This window comes from Narcine bancroftii, chromosome 1 (assembly GCF_036971445.1).
Source record: "Narcine bancroftii isolate sNarBan1 chromosome 1, sNarBan1.hap1, whole genome shotgun sequence".
In the NCBI taxonomy this organism is placed as follows: domain Eukaryota; kingdom Metazoa; phylum Chordata; class Chondrichthyes; order Torpediniformes; family Narcinidae; genus Narcine; species Narcine bancroftii.
In genome coordinates, this window is record NC_091469.1 from 391211342 (window position 1) to 391228008 (window position 16667).

Consider the following 16667-nt stretch of genomic DNA (forward strand, 5'->3'; position numbering starts at 1 on the left):
CTCCCTTCCCCCTTATCTACGTGACTATCTGGAATCGTTGTTGAAAGAGGACTTGCAAAATCATTAAGGATCTCTCCCACTCTGCATGCAGCTACTCCCATCGGAAAAAAGATGAGAAGTATCAGAGCCAGAACCAATAGTCTGAGGAACAGCTTGTTCCCATCCGCACACAGACTGCCGAATGACTTCTAAAACCACTCTGCAACTCTACTATTAATTAAGAATTCTTATTTTTATATATGCATACATGTCCTGTGTACATGAATCATTTCCCTGAACCTGTGCTATGTCTGCATGTATGATTTGCACTGTTCTGCATCGTAGATTGGAGAACACTATTCCGTCAGCTTGTACTGGTACAATCGGATGACAAAAAAACTTGAACTTTTTGCAACCACTTTAAAGCTTCAAAATTATTTTTAAATGTTCCTGTAGGATTGGGTACTGTGTTTTGTAGTCAATGGCAGATTGTTTGCCTGCCTCAACTGAACATGCAGCAGTAAGTGTTCATTTTCAGTTTACACCCAACAAATATAGGTGCCACTTTAAAGAACAATGTCTACACTTCCATAAATCAGTCAAAAAATGTTTTAAAATACCAACCAAGGATCAAATTGCATTGTATAAAATCTGTGTAATTCTCAGTAGTGCAAATTACCCCTTGGGTATTCAATGCACTAGTGTCACCTTCCTCTCCTTTACAGAATTACAGTCCCAAATAATTTAATAACCAAAATTCAAAAAGTCCCATTCACTTTTTAAAATAGCTATACCCACTGGACACAATAATGCCAATTTTAAGCAGATACTGATAGTAAGATCAAGCCCATAGTTCATATTTATGGCTGATCCAATGTCCATTGATTTTCATTGTGTCCAAGTAGTCATCAGTTTCATCCTTGAACATATTCAGCATTTTAATATTCACAGCCCTCTTGGAAGAAAATCCCAAAAATATCACAACTCTCCAAATAAAAGTCTTCATCTTGGATCTCAATATCTGATCCTGAAACCTTTCCCCAATGGTTCAAGACTTTCCAGTCAGAAAAAAACATCTTTCCTGTTGGAAAATTGCACACTTTAATGAATTACTGACAAAATTCAAATAGTCACTATCAGGGTGGCCCATCTCACTCAGTGTTCTCCCAGGAATATACTACTGAATCCATAATATTCAATTTATAACGCACATATATGTTTTCTCAGGGTTAGAGGCCAAAACTACACACAGTTAGCAAATATGAGCTCATCAAAGCCCCATATAATTGTGGTCAAACTTGCTTTTAGCTCTTGTATTCTAACTTCCTTACAATAAAACTTTTTTCCCTTTGGACTTTCACACTTTAATTTAAATTTCTGCATTTTGCATAGAAAGATCTCGTAGATGCTCTACATACAATCATTTGCTGTTTTCTCATCAATTTTTACTCTTCCTATCTGATAAAAATCTCATATTTCTCCACATTATATTCCACCTGCAACTGTCATACCCTCTCAATCTCTTTCCATTTGCAAAATTTCATCTTCATTACTCGTCCATCAAACATTGTATCTAGCAAACATATACATGTTATATTAAAAGGCATTCATATAAATTGTGAAGACTGGGAATTATATTAAAATGCAGATCTGTCCAAAAAAGGCCCAATACTAATCCTGCCACCTCATTAATAAAAGCTGGCCAACCAGAAGATGACTTGCTATTTTGTTTACAATCCAATATCCATGCTAATTATTATACATTCTTTAGATAATTAATTTGCTATAGATGTTGTCTATTGAGAAACCAGTCATTTCTTTTCTGGAATAGAGGCACAACTCCTTCACCATCCACCTGAGCTAGCAGCAGTCTCCACTGCTGACCTTGACTGAGATAGTTACCTGATAGCCTACTCCCTCAGTGTCCAGGCCATTATCACTGACATTATATCAATGGAGATTATGATAGAAATAAATTGTGTCTTGTACTCCCTTCATTAAAACCCTATTGCCATTTAACAACTGGAGTGAAATTATTTTTAATCTAAAAGTATCAAACTGCAACTATGCCTTTTTCTGTACACAAGATATGGCACTGGAGACCAGTACAATACAAATCAAATTTCAGCATGTACCTCTTTACATTTTAAATATATTACACTATAAAGAAATGCTTACACAATGTACAGTGAAACATCGAATTCTAATTCAATCAGCAATCTTATTTACAATAATGTTATCAAATGTCAGTAATTTTAAATAGTTAGAAAATAAGAAAGACAAATTGAACACAATTATCAGGACAAAATTTGTGTTAAAGACAAAATTTGTTACACTAAATCTGACAAATCTCCAGTTAAACACATTTTGACATAACCAGACTCACCCTCTATCACCTTAGCAGTCCTACTCCTGCTAACGAGATAACTGTTGATTCCATTATTGTCCCATATTTTGATTTCAATGCCATCTGTACAGCTTACTAAATAGACTTTTCAAGACAACACAAAATTAAAAGGATGCTTCTTGCTAAAATATCAATGGCCAACAGTATATATCAAAGGAAATGTTAAGTGCAAGTATTGCATGCAAGATATTATCCTATCAATAGCCATGAATATAAATATTTTTTTGACACTACATTGATAGACTGCATGAATTTTATAGGGATTTTAAACGTTAATGTTGGCATTGTTGCAAGTGATAAATTAGAAGAACTGTAAAAAAATTCCCTGATTTCAAATGAATGGCACAATGTGATGTGATTCTTTAAAAGTAAACCTAATTTTAATATTGTATGTTTAATCGAGAAACCACCCAAGAGCTTCTGAAAATAGGATTCTCTCAGAAAAGGAACACATCCATGTTGCAGCTGTATCTGTAACAAGGTATAGATCATATTCATTGTTGCCAGGGCCAACTCAAATTTCTCATATTTGTCCTTTTGTATAATGTCACATCAAGTTATGATAGGCATCTTACATCAACCAGTCTTTGGGCACTCATTCAACTGGTGAAGACGATCAGTGGTTCAGAGGGGATTGAAGGGCTTTAATGTCTTGAAAAATACTGCATCATATAATTTCCTTATCTGCAAAGCCTGGCAGAAGAAGCTCTGTATTCCCTCTTCTGAGCGCTTAGGATCCTGGGCACTTAACCTCATATTTGGACTGCTCCAGGTTACACCCTGGAATACACCCACTGACGTTACCTTTAAAATTACTCTACACCATCATCTTTGGCAACAAGAGGTGGCAAGAGCAGTCAATTTCTTTGCAAATAAAACCATGCAGTTTCTCCACAAAGGTTTTCTCGAGGCCAAGTGTAAATATTTCCCTTCTGCACCTGCCAGCTCTCAGCCAAAGGCACAATTTAGGAACTAATTATTTTGTAAATGACAAAGTCATTACAATAATTACTTCACACTGAAATTGAATATTGATAATTTATTGCTTGTCATCAAAAGCACAAAGATTACAGTTTTTTTCTGGTAAAGAAATATTTATTGAACCAGCTGTGGGCCTTTATAATACATCTGTCACTGTGCTCTGTCTCTGATGAACAGAGCATTCCACACTCAGGTATCCCAGTTTATTGTGTTTGGCTTCATCTGTTTCTCAAAATATTACTGTTATGAATTAAGAGTAAGAAATCTTTTTTTTATTGTTTAGTATCACAGAAAAGGAACCAATGAGTTAAACATTTAAACTGCGTCAATGTGGGAAGCAAAAATTGTTTACATCTTTCAAATACCCTAGTTGGTGAAGGGAGAAGAAACGAAAGACTGGCAGAGAATGGTGCCTGGACGGGTATTGGCAGCTGAGAGTGTTAGCAAGTGCGATGTGGGCGGCACCCAATGACCCGCTGAGGCGCCTTCTGGGCTGCGCCGAGTTGAGTTGGGGCTCAGGGTGGCAGGGCGAAGGGCTGGGCCGGCCTCAGGGTGGCAGGGCTGGGCCGGCCTCAGGGCGAAGGGCTGGGCCGGCCTCAGGGCGAAGGGCTGGGCCGGCCTCAGGGCGAAGGGCTGGGCCGGCCTCAGGGCGAAGGGCTGGGCCGGCCTCAGGGCGAAGGGCTGGGCCGGCCTCAGGGCGAAGGGCTGGGCCGGCCTCAGGGCGAAGGGCTGGGCCGGCCTCAGGGCGAAGGGCTGGGCCGGCCTCAGGGCGAAGGGCTGGGCCGGCCTCAGGGCGAAGGGCTGGGCCGGCCTCAGGGCGAAGGGCTGGGCCGGCCTCAGGGCGAAGGGCTGGGCCGGCCTCAGGGCGAAGGGCTGGGCCGGCCTCAGGGCGAAGGGCTGGGCCGGCCTCAGGGCGAAGGGCTGGGCCGGCCTCAGGGCGAAGGGCTGGGCCGGCCTCAGGGCGAAGGGCTGGGCCGGCCTCAGGGCGAAGGGCTGGGCCGGCCTCAGGGCGAAGGGCTGGGCCGGCCTCAGGGCGAAGGGCTGGGCCGGCCTCAGGGCGAAGGGCTGGGCCGGCCTCAGGGCGAAGGGCTGGGCCGGCCTCAGGGCGAAGGGCTGGGCTGGCCTCAGGGCGAAGGGCTGGGCTGGCCTCAGGGCGAAGGGCTGGGCTGGCCTCAGGGCGAAGGGCTGGGCTGGCCTCAGGGCGAAGGGCTGGGCTGGCCTCAGGGCGAAGGGCTGGGCTGGCCTCAGGGCGAAGGGCTGGGCTGGCCTCAGGGCGAAGGGCTGGGCTGGCCTCAGGGCGAAGGGCTGGGCTGGCCTCAGGGCGAAGGGCTGGGCTGGCCTCAGGGCGAAGGGCTGGGCTGGCCTCAGGGCGAAGGGCTGGGCTGGCCTCAGGGCGAAGGGCTGGGCTGGCCTCAGGGCGAAGGGCTGGGCTGGCCTCAGGGCGAAGGGCTGGGCTGGCCTCAGGGCGAAGGGCTGGGCTGGCCTCAGGGCGAAGGGCTGGGCTGGCCTCAGGGCGAAGGGCTGGGCTGGCCTCAGGGCGAAGGGCTGGGCTGGCCTCAGGGCGAAGGGCTGGGCTGGCCTCAGGGCGAAGGGCTGGGCTGGCCTCAGGGCGAAGGGCTGGGCTGGCCTCAGGGCGAAGGGCTGGGCTGGCCTCAGGGCGAAGGGCTGGGCTGGCCTCAGGGCGAAGGGCTGGGCTGGCCTCAGGGCGAAGGGCTGGGCTGGCCTCAGGGCGAAGGGCTGGGCTGGCCTCAGGGCGAAGGGCTGGGCTGGCCTCAGGGCGAAGGGCTGGGCTGGCCTCAGGGCGAAGGGCTGGGCTGGCCTCAGGGCGAAGGGCTGGGCTGGCCTCAGGGCGAAGGGCTGGGCTGGCCTCAGGGCGAAGGGCTGGGCTGGCCTCAGGGCGAAGGGCTGGGCTGGCCTCAGGGCGAAGGGCTGGGCTGGCCTCAGGGCGAAGGGCTGGGCTGGCCTCAGGGCGAAGGGCTGGGCTGGCCTCAGGGCGAAGGGCTGGGCTGGCCTCAGGGCGAAGGGCTGGGCTGGCCTCAGGGCGAAGGGCTGGGCTGGCCTCAGGGCGAAGGGCTGGGCTGGCCTCAGGGCGAAGGGCTGGGCTGGCCTCAGGGCGAAGGGCTGGGCTGGCCTCAGGGCGAAGGGCTGGGCTGGCCTCAGGGCGAAGGGCTGGGCTGGCCTCAGGGCGAAGGGCTGGGCTGGCCTCAGGGCGAAGGGCTGGGCTGGCCTCAGGGCGAAGGGCTGGGCTGGCCTCAGGGCGAAGGGCTGGGCTGGCCTCAGGGCGAAGGGCTGGGCTGGCCTCAGGGCGAAGGGCTGGGCTGGCCTCAGGGCGAAGGGCTGGGCTGGCCTCAGGGCGAAGGGCTGGGCTGGCCTCAGGGCGAAGGGCTGGGCTGGCCTCAGGGCGAAGGGCTGGGCTGGCCTCAGGGCGAAGGGCTGGGCTGGCCTCAGGGCGAAGGGCTGGGCTGGCCTCAGGGCGAAGGGCTGGGCTGGCCTCAGGGCGAAGGGCTGGGCTGGCCTCAGGGCGAAGGGCTGGGCTGGCCTCAGGGCGAAGGGCTGGGCTGGCCTCAGGGCGAAGGGCTGGGCTGGCCTCAGGGCGAAGCGCTGGGCTGGCCTCAGGGCGAAGGGCTGGGCTGGCCTCAGGGCGAAGGGCTGGGCTGGCCTCAGGGCGAAGGGCTGGGCTGGCCTCAGGGCGAAGGGCTGGGCTGGCCTCAGGGCGAAGGGCTGGGCTGGCCTCAGGGCGAAGGGCTGGGCTGGCCTCAGGGCGAAGGGCTGGGCTGGCCTCAGGGCGAAGGGCTGGGCTGGCCTCAGGGCGAAGGGCTGGGCTGGCCTCAGGGCGAAGGGCTGGGCTGGCCTCAGGGCGAAGGGCTGGGCTGGCCTCAGGGCGAAGGGCTGGGCTGGCCTCAGGGCGAAGGGCTGGGCTGGCCTCAGGGCGAAGGGCTGGGCTGGCCTCAGGGCGAAGGGCTGGGCTGGCCTCAGGGCGAAGGGCTGGGCTGGCCTCAGGGCGAAGGGCTGGGCTGGCCTCAGGGCGAAGGGCTGGGCTGGCCTCAGGGCGAAGGGCTGGGCTGGCCTCAGGGCGAAGGGCTGGGCTGGCCTCAGGGCGAAGGGCTGGGCTGGCCTCAGGGCGAAGGGCTGGGCTGGCCTCAGGGCGAAGGGCTGGGCTGGCCTCAGGGCGAAGGGCTGGGCTGGCCTCAGGGCGAAGGGCTGGGCTGGCCTCAGGGCGAAGGGCTGGGCTGGCCTCAGGGCGAAGGGCTGGGCTGGCCTCAGGGCGAAGGGCTGGGCTGGCCTCAGGGCGAAGGGCTGGGCTGGCCTCAGGGCGAAGGGCTGGGCTGGCCTCAGGGCGAAGGGCTGGGCTGGCCTCAGGGCGAAGGGCTGGGCTGGCCTCAGGGCGAAGGGCTGGGCTGGCCTCAGGGCGAAGGGCTGGGCTGGCCTCAGGGCGAAGGGCTGGGCTGGCCTCAGGGCGAAGGGCTGGGCTGGCCTCAGGGCGAAGGGCTGGGCTGGCCTCAGGGCGAAGGGCTGGGCTGGCCTCAGGGCGAAGGGCTGGGCTGGCCTCAGGGCGAAGGGCTGGGCTGGCCTCAGGGCGAAGGGCTGGGCTGGCCTCAGGGCGAAGGGCTGGGCTGGCCTCAGGGCGAAGGGCTGGGCTGGCCTCAGGGCGAAGGGCTGGGCTGGCCTCAGGGCGAAGGGCTGGGCTGGCCTCAGGGCGAAGGGCTGGGCTGGCCTCAGGGCGAAGGGCTGGGCTGGCCTCAGGGCGAAGGGCTGGGCTGGCCTCAGGGCGAAGGGCTGGGCTGGCCTCAGGGCGAAGGGCTGGGCTGGCCTCAGGGCGAAGGGCTGGGCTGGCCTCAGGGCGAAGGGCTGGGCTGGCCTCAGGGCGAAGGGCTGGGCTGGCCTCAGGGCGAAGGGCTGGGCTGGCCTCAGGGCGAAGGGCTGGGCTGGCCTCAGGGCGAAGGGCTGGGCTGGCCTCAGGGCGAAGGGCTGGGCTGGCCTCAGGGCGAAGGGCTGGGCTGGCCTCAGGGCGAAGGGCTGGGCTGGCCTCAGGGCGAAGGGCTGGGCTGGCCTCAGGGCGAAGGGCTGGGCTGGCCTCAGGGCGAAGGGCTGGGCTGGCCTCAGGGCGAAGGGCTGGGCTGGCCTCAGGGCGAAGGGCTGGGCTGGCCTCAGGGCGAAGGGCTGGGCTGGCCTCAGGGCGAAGGGCTGGGCTGGCCTCAGGGCGAAGGGCTGGGCTGGCCTCAGGGCGAAGGGCTGGGCTGGCCTCAGGGCGAAGGGCTGGGCTGGCCTCAGGGCGAAGGGCTGGGCTGGCCTCAGGGCGAAGGGCTGGGCTGGCCTCAGGGCGAAGGGCTGGGCTGGCCTCAGGGCGAAGGGCTGGGCTGGCCTCAGGGCGAAGGGCTGGGCTGGCCTCAGGGCGAAGGGCTGGGCTGGCCTCAGGGCGAAGGGCTGGGCTGGCCTCAGGGCGAAGGGCTGGGCTGGCCTCAGGGCGAAGGGCTGGGCTGGCCTCAGGGCGAAGGGCTGGGCTGGCCTCAGGGCGAAGGGCTGGGCTGGCCTCAGGGCGAAGGGCTGGGCTGGCCTCAGGGCGAAGGGCTGGGCTGGCCTCAGGGCGAAGGGCTGGGCTGGCCTCAGGGCGAAGGGCTGGGCTGGCCTCAGGGCGAAGGGCTGGGCTGGCCTCAGGGCGAAGGGCTGGGCTGGCCTCAGGGCGAAGGGCTGGGCTGGCCTCAGGGCGAAGGGCTGGGCTGGCCTCAGGGCGAAGGGCTGGGCTGGCCTCAGGGCGAAGGGCTGGGCTGGCCTCAGGGCGAAGGGCTGGGCTGGCCTCAGGGCGAAGGGCTGGGCTGGCCTCAGGGCGAAGGGCTGGGCTGGCCTCAGGGCGAAGGGCTGGGCTGGCCTCAGGGCGAAGGGCTGGGCTGGCCTCAGGGCGAAGGGCTGGGCTGGCCTCAGGGCGAAGGGCTGGGCTGGCCTCAGGGCGAAGGGCTGGGCTGGCCTCAGGGCGAAGGGCTGGGCTGGCCTCAGGGCGAAGGGCTGGGCTGGCCTCAGGGCGAAGGGCTGGGCTGGCCTCAGGGCGAAGGGCTGGGCTGGCCTCAGGGCGAAGGGCTGGGCTGGCCTCAGGGCGAAGGGCTGGGCTGGCCTCAGGGCGAAGGGCTGGGCTGGCCTCAGGGCGAAGGGCTGGGCTGGCCTCAGGGCGAAGGGCTGGGCTGGCCTCAGGGCGAAGGGCTGGGCTGGCCTCAGGGCGAAGGGCTGGGCTGGCCTCAGGGCGAAGGGCTGGGCTGGCCTCAGGGCGAAGGGCTGGGCTGGCCTCAGGGTGGCAGGGCGAAGGGCTGGGTTGGCCTCAGGGTGCCAGGGCGAAGGGCTGGGCTGGCCTCAGGGTGCCAGGGCGAAGGGCTGGGCTGGCCTCAGGGTGCCAGGGCGAAGGGCTGGGCTTGGCTCAGGGTGGCAGGGCGAAGGGCTGGGCTGGCCTCAGGGTGGCAGGGCGAAGGGCTGGGCTGGCCTCAGGGTGGCAGGGCGAAGGGCTGGGCTGGCCTCAGGGTGGCAGGGCGAAGGGCTGGGCTGGCCTCAGGGTGGCAGGGCGAAGGGCTGGGCTGGCCTCAGGGTGGCAGGGCGAAGGGCTGGGCTGGCCTCAGGGTGGCAGGGCGAAGGGCTGGGCTGGCCTCAGGGTGGCAGGGCGAAGGGCTGGGCTGGCCTCAGGGTGGCAGGGCGAAGGGCTGGGCTGGCCTCAGAGTGGCAGGGCGAAGGGCTGGGCTGGCCTCAGGGTGGCAGGGCGAAGGGCTGGGCTGGCCTCAGGGTGGCAGGGCGAAGGGCTGGGCTCGGCTCAGGGTGGCAGGGCGAAGGGCTGGGCTGGCCTCAGGGTGGCAGGGCGAAGGGCTGGGCTCGGCTCAGGGTGGGAGGGCGAAGGGCTGGGGTCGGCTCAGTATGGCAGGGCGAAGGGCTGGGCTGGCCTCAGGGTGGCAGGGCGAAGAGCTGGGCTCAGCTCAGGGTGGGAGGGCGAAGGGGTGGGCTGGCCTCAGGGTGGCAGGGCGAAGGGCTGGGCTGGCCTCAGGGTGATAGGGCGAAGGGCTGGGCTCGGCTCAGGGTGGCAGGGCGAAGGGCTGGGCTGGCCTCAGGGTGGCAGGGCGAAGGGCTGGGCTGGCCTAAGGGTGTCAGGGCGAAGGGCTGGGCTCGGCTCAGGGTGGCAGGGCGAAGGGCTGGGCTGGCCTCAGGGTGGCAGGGCGAAGGGCTGGGCTGGGCTCAGGGTGGGAGGGCGAAGGGCTGGGCTGGCCTCAGGGTGGCAGGGCGAAGGGCTGGGCTGGCCTCAGGGTGGCAGGGCGAAGGGCTGGGCTCGGCTCAGGGTGGGAGGGCGAAGGGCTGGGCTGGCCTCAGGGTGGCAGGGCGAAGGGCTGGGCTGGCCTCAGGGTGGCAGGGCGAAGGGCTGGACTCGGCTCAGGGTGGGAGGGCGAAGGGCTGGGCTGGCCTCAGGGTGGCAGGGCGAAGGGCTGGGCTCGGCTCAGGGTGGGAGGGCGAAGGGCTGGGCTGGCCTCAGGGTGGCAGGGCGAAGGGCTGGGCTGGCCTCAGGGTGGCAGGGCGAAGGGCTGGACTCGGCTCAGGGTGGGAGGGCGAAGGGCTGGGCTGGCCTCAGGGTGGCAGGGCGAAGGGCTGGGCTGGCCTCAGGGTGGCAGGGCGAAGGGCTGGACTCGGCTCAGGGTGGGTGGGCTGGGCTCCAGAAAGCCGGGTGAGGAAGGGGCTGGAATGGATTCGATGAGCAGCTTCAGTCCAACACATAACGTTTCCAGCGCTCGTCGCTATCGACAAATGTTTCAAGGTTGACAAAGTGAGAGGTCTTCCACTCACCTATCAGCAAAGCGGTGTAAAAAGCAGCGCCGTCCATCATCTTCACGTAGAGCCCCGAACCTCTGCAACCAGACGAGCCCTGGAAATGGAATGTGGCCCGGAGCACCGGCCGCTCAGCATCATGGGAACAGCTGCCGGCTGCGCGGAGGGGAGGCAGGGATGGAGCTGGTGCTGAGCTGGAGACCGCACTGAGAAGGTGGCCGAGAGGGCTGGAGCGAATGGGGAGAGGCTGTGGGCAAAGTGGTAATCTTTGACTTTTAGCTGCTCTGTGGGAGATTTGATCTAATTTTAGAATACCTCTACAGATTAATATTTTTGATTTGCCTCCTGATCGGATTGCAAATGTGGTAGTATTTGATTCTTTAAAATTTGTAATATTGTCCTTTTGATATTTTTTTCTAATTTGGACCATTGCCTATTATTCACTAAAATGCATGCATGGTTCAACATCAATTTATTTTTTTTAATTTCAGAATCCTGCTCCAACTTGCATTCAGTTGCCCGAGCTTGTCCACCTTTTTCTTGTGAAACAACACAGCCATTCCAGGTATTAGCCCAGTAAGCTTTCTCTTAGCTGCTTCCAATATATTGACATCTCTTTCTTAAATCTGAAGATGGCACAGTATTCCAGGTGTCTTACCAATGCTCTACATAACCAAAGCATTGCCATCTAATTTTGTATTGAATTTCCATTATAATAAATGATAGTATTGCACCATTCCCTGATAATTTTCAGAACTATGTAATATACCCATTTAACTCTATCTTGGAGTTCTCACTCCCTTGACATTTAGGAAAATACACCTCTATTATTTTTTCATGCTTAAATAAACAAGTTCACATTTTCGCACAATATACTTAATTTGTAAAATCACTGTCCACTCATCAAATCCATCCATACTTTTTTATAACCTGCTTCCATTCTCTTTGCAACATACTTTCCTATGTTTTTTTTTGTTGCATCACCATATTGAACAACCATGCCTTTGGTTCCTTCATCCAAATCATTTATATTAATTTTAACAAGTTGAAATCTGATTCCAACTCCAATTGCATTTTGCCTTGTCTCTGTTTCTAGTTGGTCAGTCAATATCTGTGCTATTAATTGTACCACAAAAACATGAGCTCTTACTTTCTCCAATAACTATTGATGCAGAATCAACTGAAAATCTCAGCATTAGTTCATCTTTGACTACTGTCCATACTGCTTTTTTCAAAGCAGACATCTTCCTTTGAAGTCTATTTGCCAAACTGTGGAAACAAGATTCTGCACCACAACTATGAGGTCTTTAACAGCAGAACAGCATTGTGATACTTATCTATACTTATTATTTACAGCAAACACATTATCATGGAGATTCACTTGAAGTTTGAATTGTTTTTGGCTAAACACTGATATTTTATTCAGCTCTGCAGGATGTTCTTTGCAGCCAGTGTTTATTTGGCAAATGAATTGAATCTGTGGCAATTTGTGCAACAGAAGACTTTAAGAGAATGCTTTGGAAGAATAAAATTAAAGACTAAAGCAAGTAAGAACGTAAGTATTCTCACTCCACCACAACAAATAAGTCTAAAATTCTTAACAAAAGAAAGGAAAATGTGACTTTTCCCTTTATATTAAGACAGTAGTGTATTTCACACAGGGAGAGAGATAGATTCACATGGACCATCTGCAAGTCCATTTGGAAGTACAGTACTTGAATAAATGTAGTTCTCAGTGCGCAAACAGGAGCTAAGGCAGATACGGCATTGAAACTTACACTGCTAGTTGTCTTTTTCTATAGTTGCTCTCTTCAAACTACTACCCACCGCCCACCGCCCCCATGACCCCAGTTAAGAAGAAAATTCATGAGTATCAAATTATACACCACCAGATTCAAATTTCTTTCCCACTGTTATCAAACTTCTGAATGAATCTAAAAATAATAAATTCATGTTCCCTTTGCTCAATAAAAATTAAGATCTGTAATTCTGCACTTTTGAATTGAGCCTTAATTGTTAGACATAGATAACAGGCCAGTTTGGCCCATGATTAACCTAATCCCCTGGTACATTTTTGAATGGTTGGAGAAAAACAGAGCCCCTGGGGGAAACCCATGCAGACATGGAAGAACAGGCAAACTCTTTACAGACGGCACGGGATTCAAACCCGAGTTCCGAACAATGGCACTGTAAGGGTATTAAGCTAACTACTATGCCAACCATGGCACCCAACTGCAGGGTTGGCATAATCTGTACTATGTATGATATTGGTAACTGTTCTGCTCACAAAACAACATCTATCACTGCGTCTTGGTACATGTGACAATAAACTTGAACTTGATAGCAGGAGAAACCATATGGGTGTGCTGTGAAAATACAGCAGCATCAAGAACATAAAATTCAGATCATACAGAAAATCAATTTTTGCCATATTCCAAGTCCATCTTAGTATTTATAAGATATCATTCTGTCCACACAGCTGTACTACAGTTTTGTCTATATACTGTAAATTTTGACTTGGCCATCAAGGGGCACAGACAAGCTTTGTGAGAGAATTAATACATGTTTCCAACATGTTCCGTATCACTACTAGCCAAGGGGGTAGGAAAATGAACTACAAGTGTTTCATTTAAGGCTTGCACATTTAAAGCCAATATTTGCAACACTGGTGACCTGCAAGATTGATTAACCTACTGATATAATAATCATTGGTGCAAATTTGTGTAAAGTAGGTGGAAGATGGAAATCTGAGCAGCTGTATATACATAATTAAAAGATGGAAAGTACTTTGTTCATTCAGATTGAATAACTGCACCCAATGCCTGTTCAATGTCTGTCTGCAATATGAAAACATTGCTTGTTTTTCTTGCACTAACTGAAACTGTGAATATTTAGTCATCTATCCTTTTATATTACTTATTATTATTTGTCTTTGCATATTGTAGTGATTTAATTATATTTCTGTAGTTGGTGTATCTGCCATATCTGCTTTAGCAAGTGGAAATTTTGGTACATCTCTACATTGTACTTATTCAGTTGACAATATACCTCAATTTCTCAATCTCCTCTTAATTCTGAATACTGAAGGGCTATGTAGACCCAGGAGCTCTGCTCCTTAGAAAGAAATTTTCTTTGAGTGCAATTCAGGATAAAATATAGACTCTATGAATTGGTTCTTAAATTTTCCATTGTACATTATTTATTATTGAATATTTATTTTCTGTATTGCACCATTTGGTTGCACTTGTTTACATTTAGCTCTTTTGTATATGTATCTTAATCACAGTTTTTTGTTTGCACTATTAATAGGTAGAAATTCTATCTTGCCCTCAGGAAAAAGAATCTCAAGGTTGTATGAATGAGATGTCATGTACATAATCTGACAATAAATCTGAGATTTGGAAGTTTAAGATAATTTTAATTCAGAACAATTAAATAAAGAATGTTCTTGGGGATGTAAGGTCAGATGTTTCCAGATTAGCATTTAAACGCTGAAGTGTGTGAATTATCACTGAACCCAATATGTGTCCCTACACATACTTCTGTCACCTGTCCTGTCTCTTTCCCTAATAGGAGATCCAGTGCAGCTGCACTGATTTACCACAACTTACAAAACCAATAAAGAATACACTCACTTGTTTCTTTCAGCACACCGTGAAATGGACCTTCTTTTTCTTATTCATTCGACACAACATTCCATTCATCAACTCCCCAAACACCACCCAGCTAAACTCTTCTAACCTTCTCATTGGCTCACTGCCACACCGGAGATCCTGACGCTCTCTCCTCCTCCTCCTGCATCTGAGATCCATCACCCGTGTATTGATGCTCTACACACCCGCACATGCGCGCTTTACTCTCGTGCGTCACATTGTTTACATCATTAGTAGCGACCGGCACTGCTCCCAATGAAGACCGCCACACCAGTATTGCACTCACTATAGTTGATACCTCTATGTATTGATTTAGAAAATTTTCCTGAACATATTTAGCAAAGTTTAAGCCTTCCACACCATTTACAGTATGAGAATTCCAGTCAATATGTGGAAAGTTTAAAATACCCTACTATCACAACTTTGTTTTCAGAACCAGAATTTATGGTCATGAGCATGTCATGAAATTTTTTGTTTTGCAGCAACAATCATAGTGCAAATATTGCAATAAATTACCTATAAAAAATAAATGAATAGTGCAAATATCAGATAAATGAATAGTATGGCATATAATACAACCATAATAATGTGGTCGTACTTTTCCCATTCCTCAGCACTGCCCATATAGCCTCCATAGAAGAGCACTCTAGTCAGTCCTATCTGAGCACTGCCGTATTTTGCTTTTGCAGGAAAATAAACTAATCCATTCAAAGTGTTTCTTGAGTATATTCTTTCCCTTCCTCACCCTCTCTACTCACCCATCACCCACATCTTTTTTTCTGCAGATCTCCACCCCTTCCTTCCTCCTATCAGAGTGCACCTCTCTCAGCCATCAGCCCTTCCTTCTAACAGCTACTTTCTCATTCTTCATTCTTCCTCCTACCTGCTAGCCCATGCTCCTCTTTCTTCCCCCACCCCTTTTACTCGGGTTTCTGCTTATTTCTTGCTATTCTTGATGAAGGGCTTCAGCCCAAAACATTGACTATCCATTGCCTTTCACAGATGCTGCCTGACCTTCTGAGTTCCTCCAGCATTTTGTGCATTGCTCCAGTTTTCCAGCATCTGATGTCTTTTTTTGCTTACCTTCAATAAACTCCTCAGGCTTTTCAAAAGCAATAGGAACCAACTTGCATAGTTTGAATTCAAAATAATTTATGTTCTCTAAATCCAAAACTATCTCTTTCACAAAGGCCATACTTCTTACTGACTGCAGTAAGAAACATGAAATGTCAAGTAAGAGCGTGAACTTTGGAAATGTTTATAATTTTTATGAACACTAAACATTTGTCTTACTACTATACTCCTACATAGTCTTTGATGTAAGAGGGAGTAATATATGGAAGCCAAGCATTCCATAATATTTGAACATTCTGTTTTCTGGTTTTATTTTTCAAGAGTCTAATACAGTACATCATATGAAAGCTTGCAATTTTGACCATTCAGGTGCAGGTGTCTTGGAAAGGGACAATTTAACATTATGACTGTGACTGGACCACAACAGGTTTTAGGCTCTTTAAATTATATTTATTGAGTGAAATTTAAACAAAACTATGATAAACCTCAAAATGTTTAGATAAATTAAAAAAAGGTTTGGAATATTAAAGTCATGAGTTTTTCAGAATAGAAACTGTCCTTTGCCAAACTTGTCCTTTATATCAAGCAATACACAAAAGTGATGGAAAAACTCAGGAGGTCACACAGCATCTATAGAAAACTGTTTCAGACCTAAGCCCTCCATCAAGGTTTGAGCAAAAAGCAGAAAGGCGCCTGAATAAAAAGATGGAACAAGGAGAAGAGGGAAGAGAGACAGGGGGATAAGCACGGACCAATCGGCAAGAGGTCATAGGTGGATATGGGTTGGAGAGCAGAAGAGAAAAAAGCTGAGAAGTGATGGGGGCAGGGGTTAGATCTCTGAATGGAGATGGAAAGATATGGGAGGCTGGAGGAAAGGAGACAGAGGGATAGGGGAAAGGGGCATCAACTAAGTTGTCTATCCCCAGATGGTCCCATTTGCCTGTTGTTTGTGGTCATGTTTCTGCATGGCATCTTGGTCAAAGAAAAATGTAATGTCATTACAAGCACTATCTAGATACACCTTTTAATTATTATTCATTCAAGGGATGTGGGCTTTCCAACATTTAATTACTCATCGATAAGAAGTGCCTTTGAGAAGATGATGGTGAACTGCCCTCTTGAACTACTGTAGTCTCTGAGATATCCATAAACGATAATGCTGTCAGGGATGGACTTCTTGAAATTTTATCCAGTAACAGTTAATGAATGGCAAATTTAAAACAATTCAGAACTACCTTGCTCAGAAAGTACTGAAATTTGTGGTTTATAAAACTGAAGAAAATGTGGCATCTTGGGAAATCAATATCTCCATTATTTACACACTCATGCTGGAAATTATCAGTAAATTGAAGTGTAAGCAAAGATATTTTATTCACAAAATGGTTTACAGAACCAGATGGCATCTGGATAGTTGCCAGCTTTTCAACTGTTTAATCTGGAAACTTTTGTCACCGAATCTTGTTGTGACATCAGCCCACACTTATTAACGTGAAACAATCCTTAAGCAGATGACAGTATCAAAGAAATTATTGTCCACAGATCAATATTACATGCAGCCCACATGGCACACAGCTTGAAATTTTACTTAGCGAGAGGAGTTTTGCACTATCGATTAGTTGGTTATGCTCATATCATACCTTGATATAATGCCAAGGTTTCATACAAATAACCTGCCAGACTAAGGTCTTGATTTCATTTCTCATGGTTTTATGTAAGTGAATAGTATGCCAAGCTACATCAAGGGGAAATTATGAGTCAAGTAGAAAGCAGGAGCAGCTCACATTAGA

At 51.2% G+C, this 16667-nt stretch overlaps 1 protein-coding gene and 1 long non-coding RNA gene across 5 annotated transcripts in view; one reads left to right on the forward strand and one right to left on the reverse strand.

Moving 5' to 3' along the window:
• The window catches only part of sgce (sarcoglycan, epsilon), a 58252-nt gene extending 47953 nt beyond the window's left edge, over positions 1–10299 (reverse strand). For 2 of the 4 annotated variants that reach the window (XM_069913665.1, XM_069913663.1), the window contains exon 1: positions 10172–10298. In XM_069913665.1, coding sequence (XP_069769766.1) covers positions 10172–10211 — 40 coding nt within the window. In that variant the 5' untranslated portion in view covers positions 10212–10298. Of the gene's footprint in view, positions 1–2365; positions 2471–10171 lie in introns of all 4 variants that reach the window. The other 2 variants (XM_069913662.1, XM_069913664.1) reach the window with 2 other exon arrangements.
• LOC138751419 (uncharacterized) lies at positions 10258–11702 on the forward strand. Its single transcript, XR_011349909.1, has 3 exons — positions 10258–10414; positions 10645–10718; positions 11580–11702. It is a non-coding gene; the product is annotated as an uncharacterized lncRNA (long non-coding RNA).
• The last annotated feature ends 4965 nt before the right edge of the window (positions 11703–16667 follow it).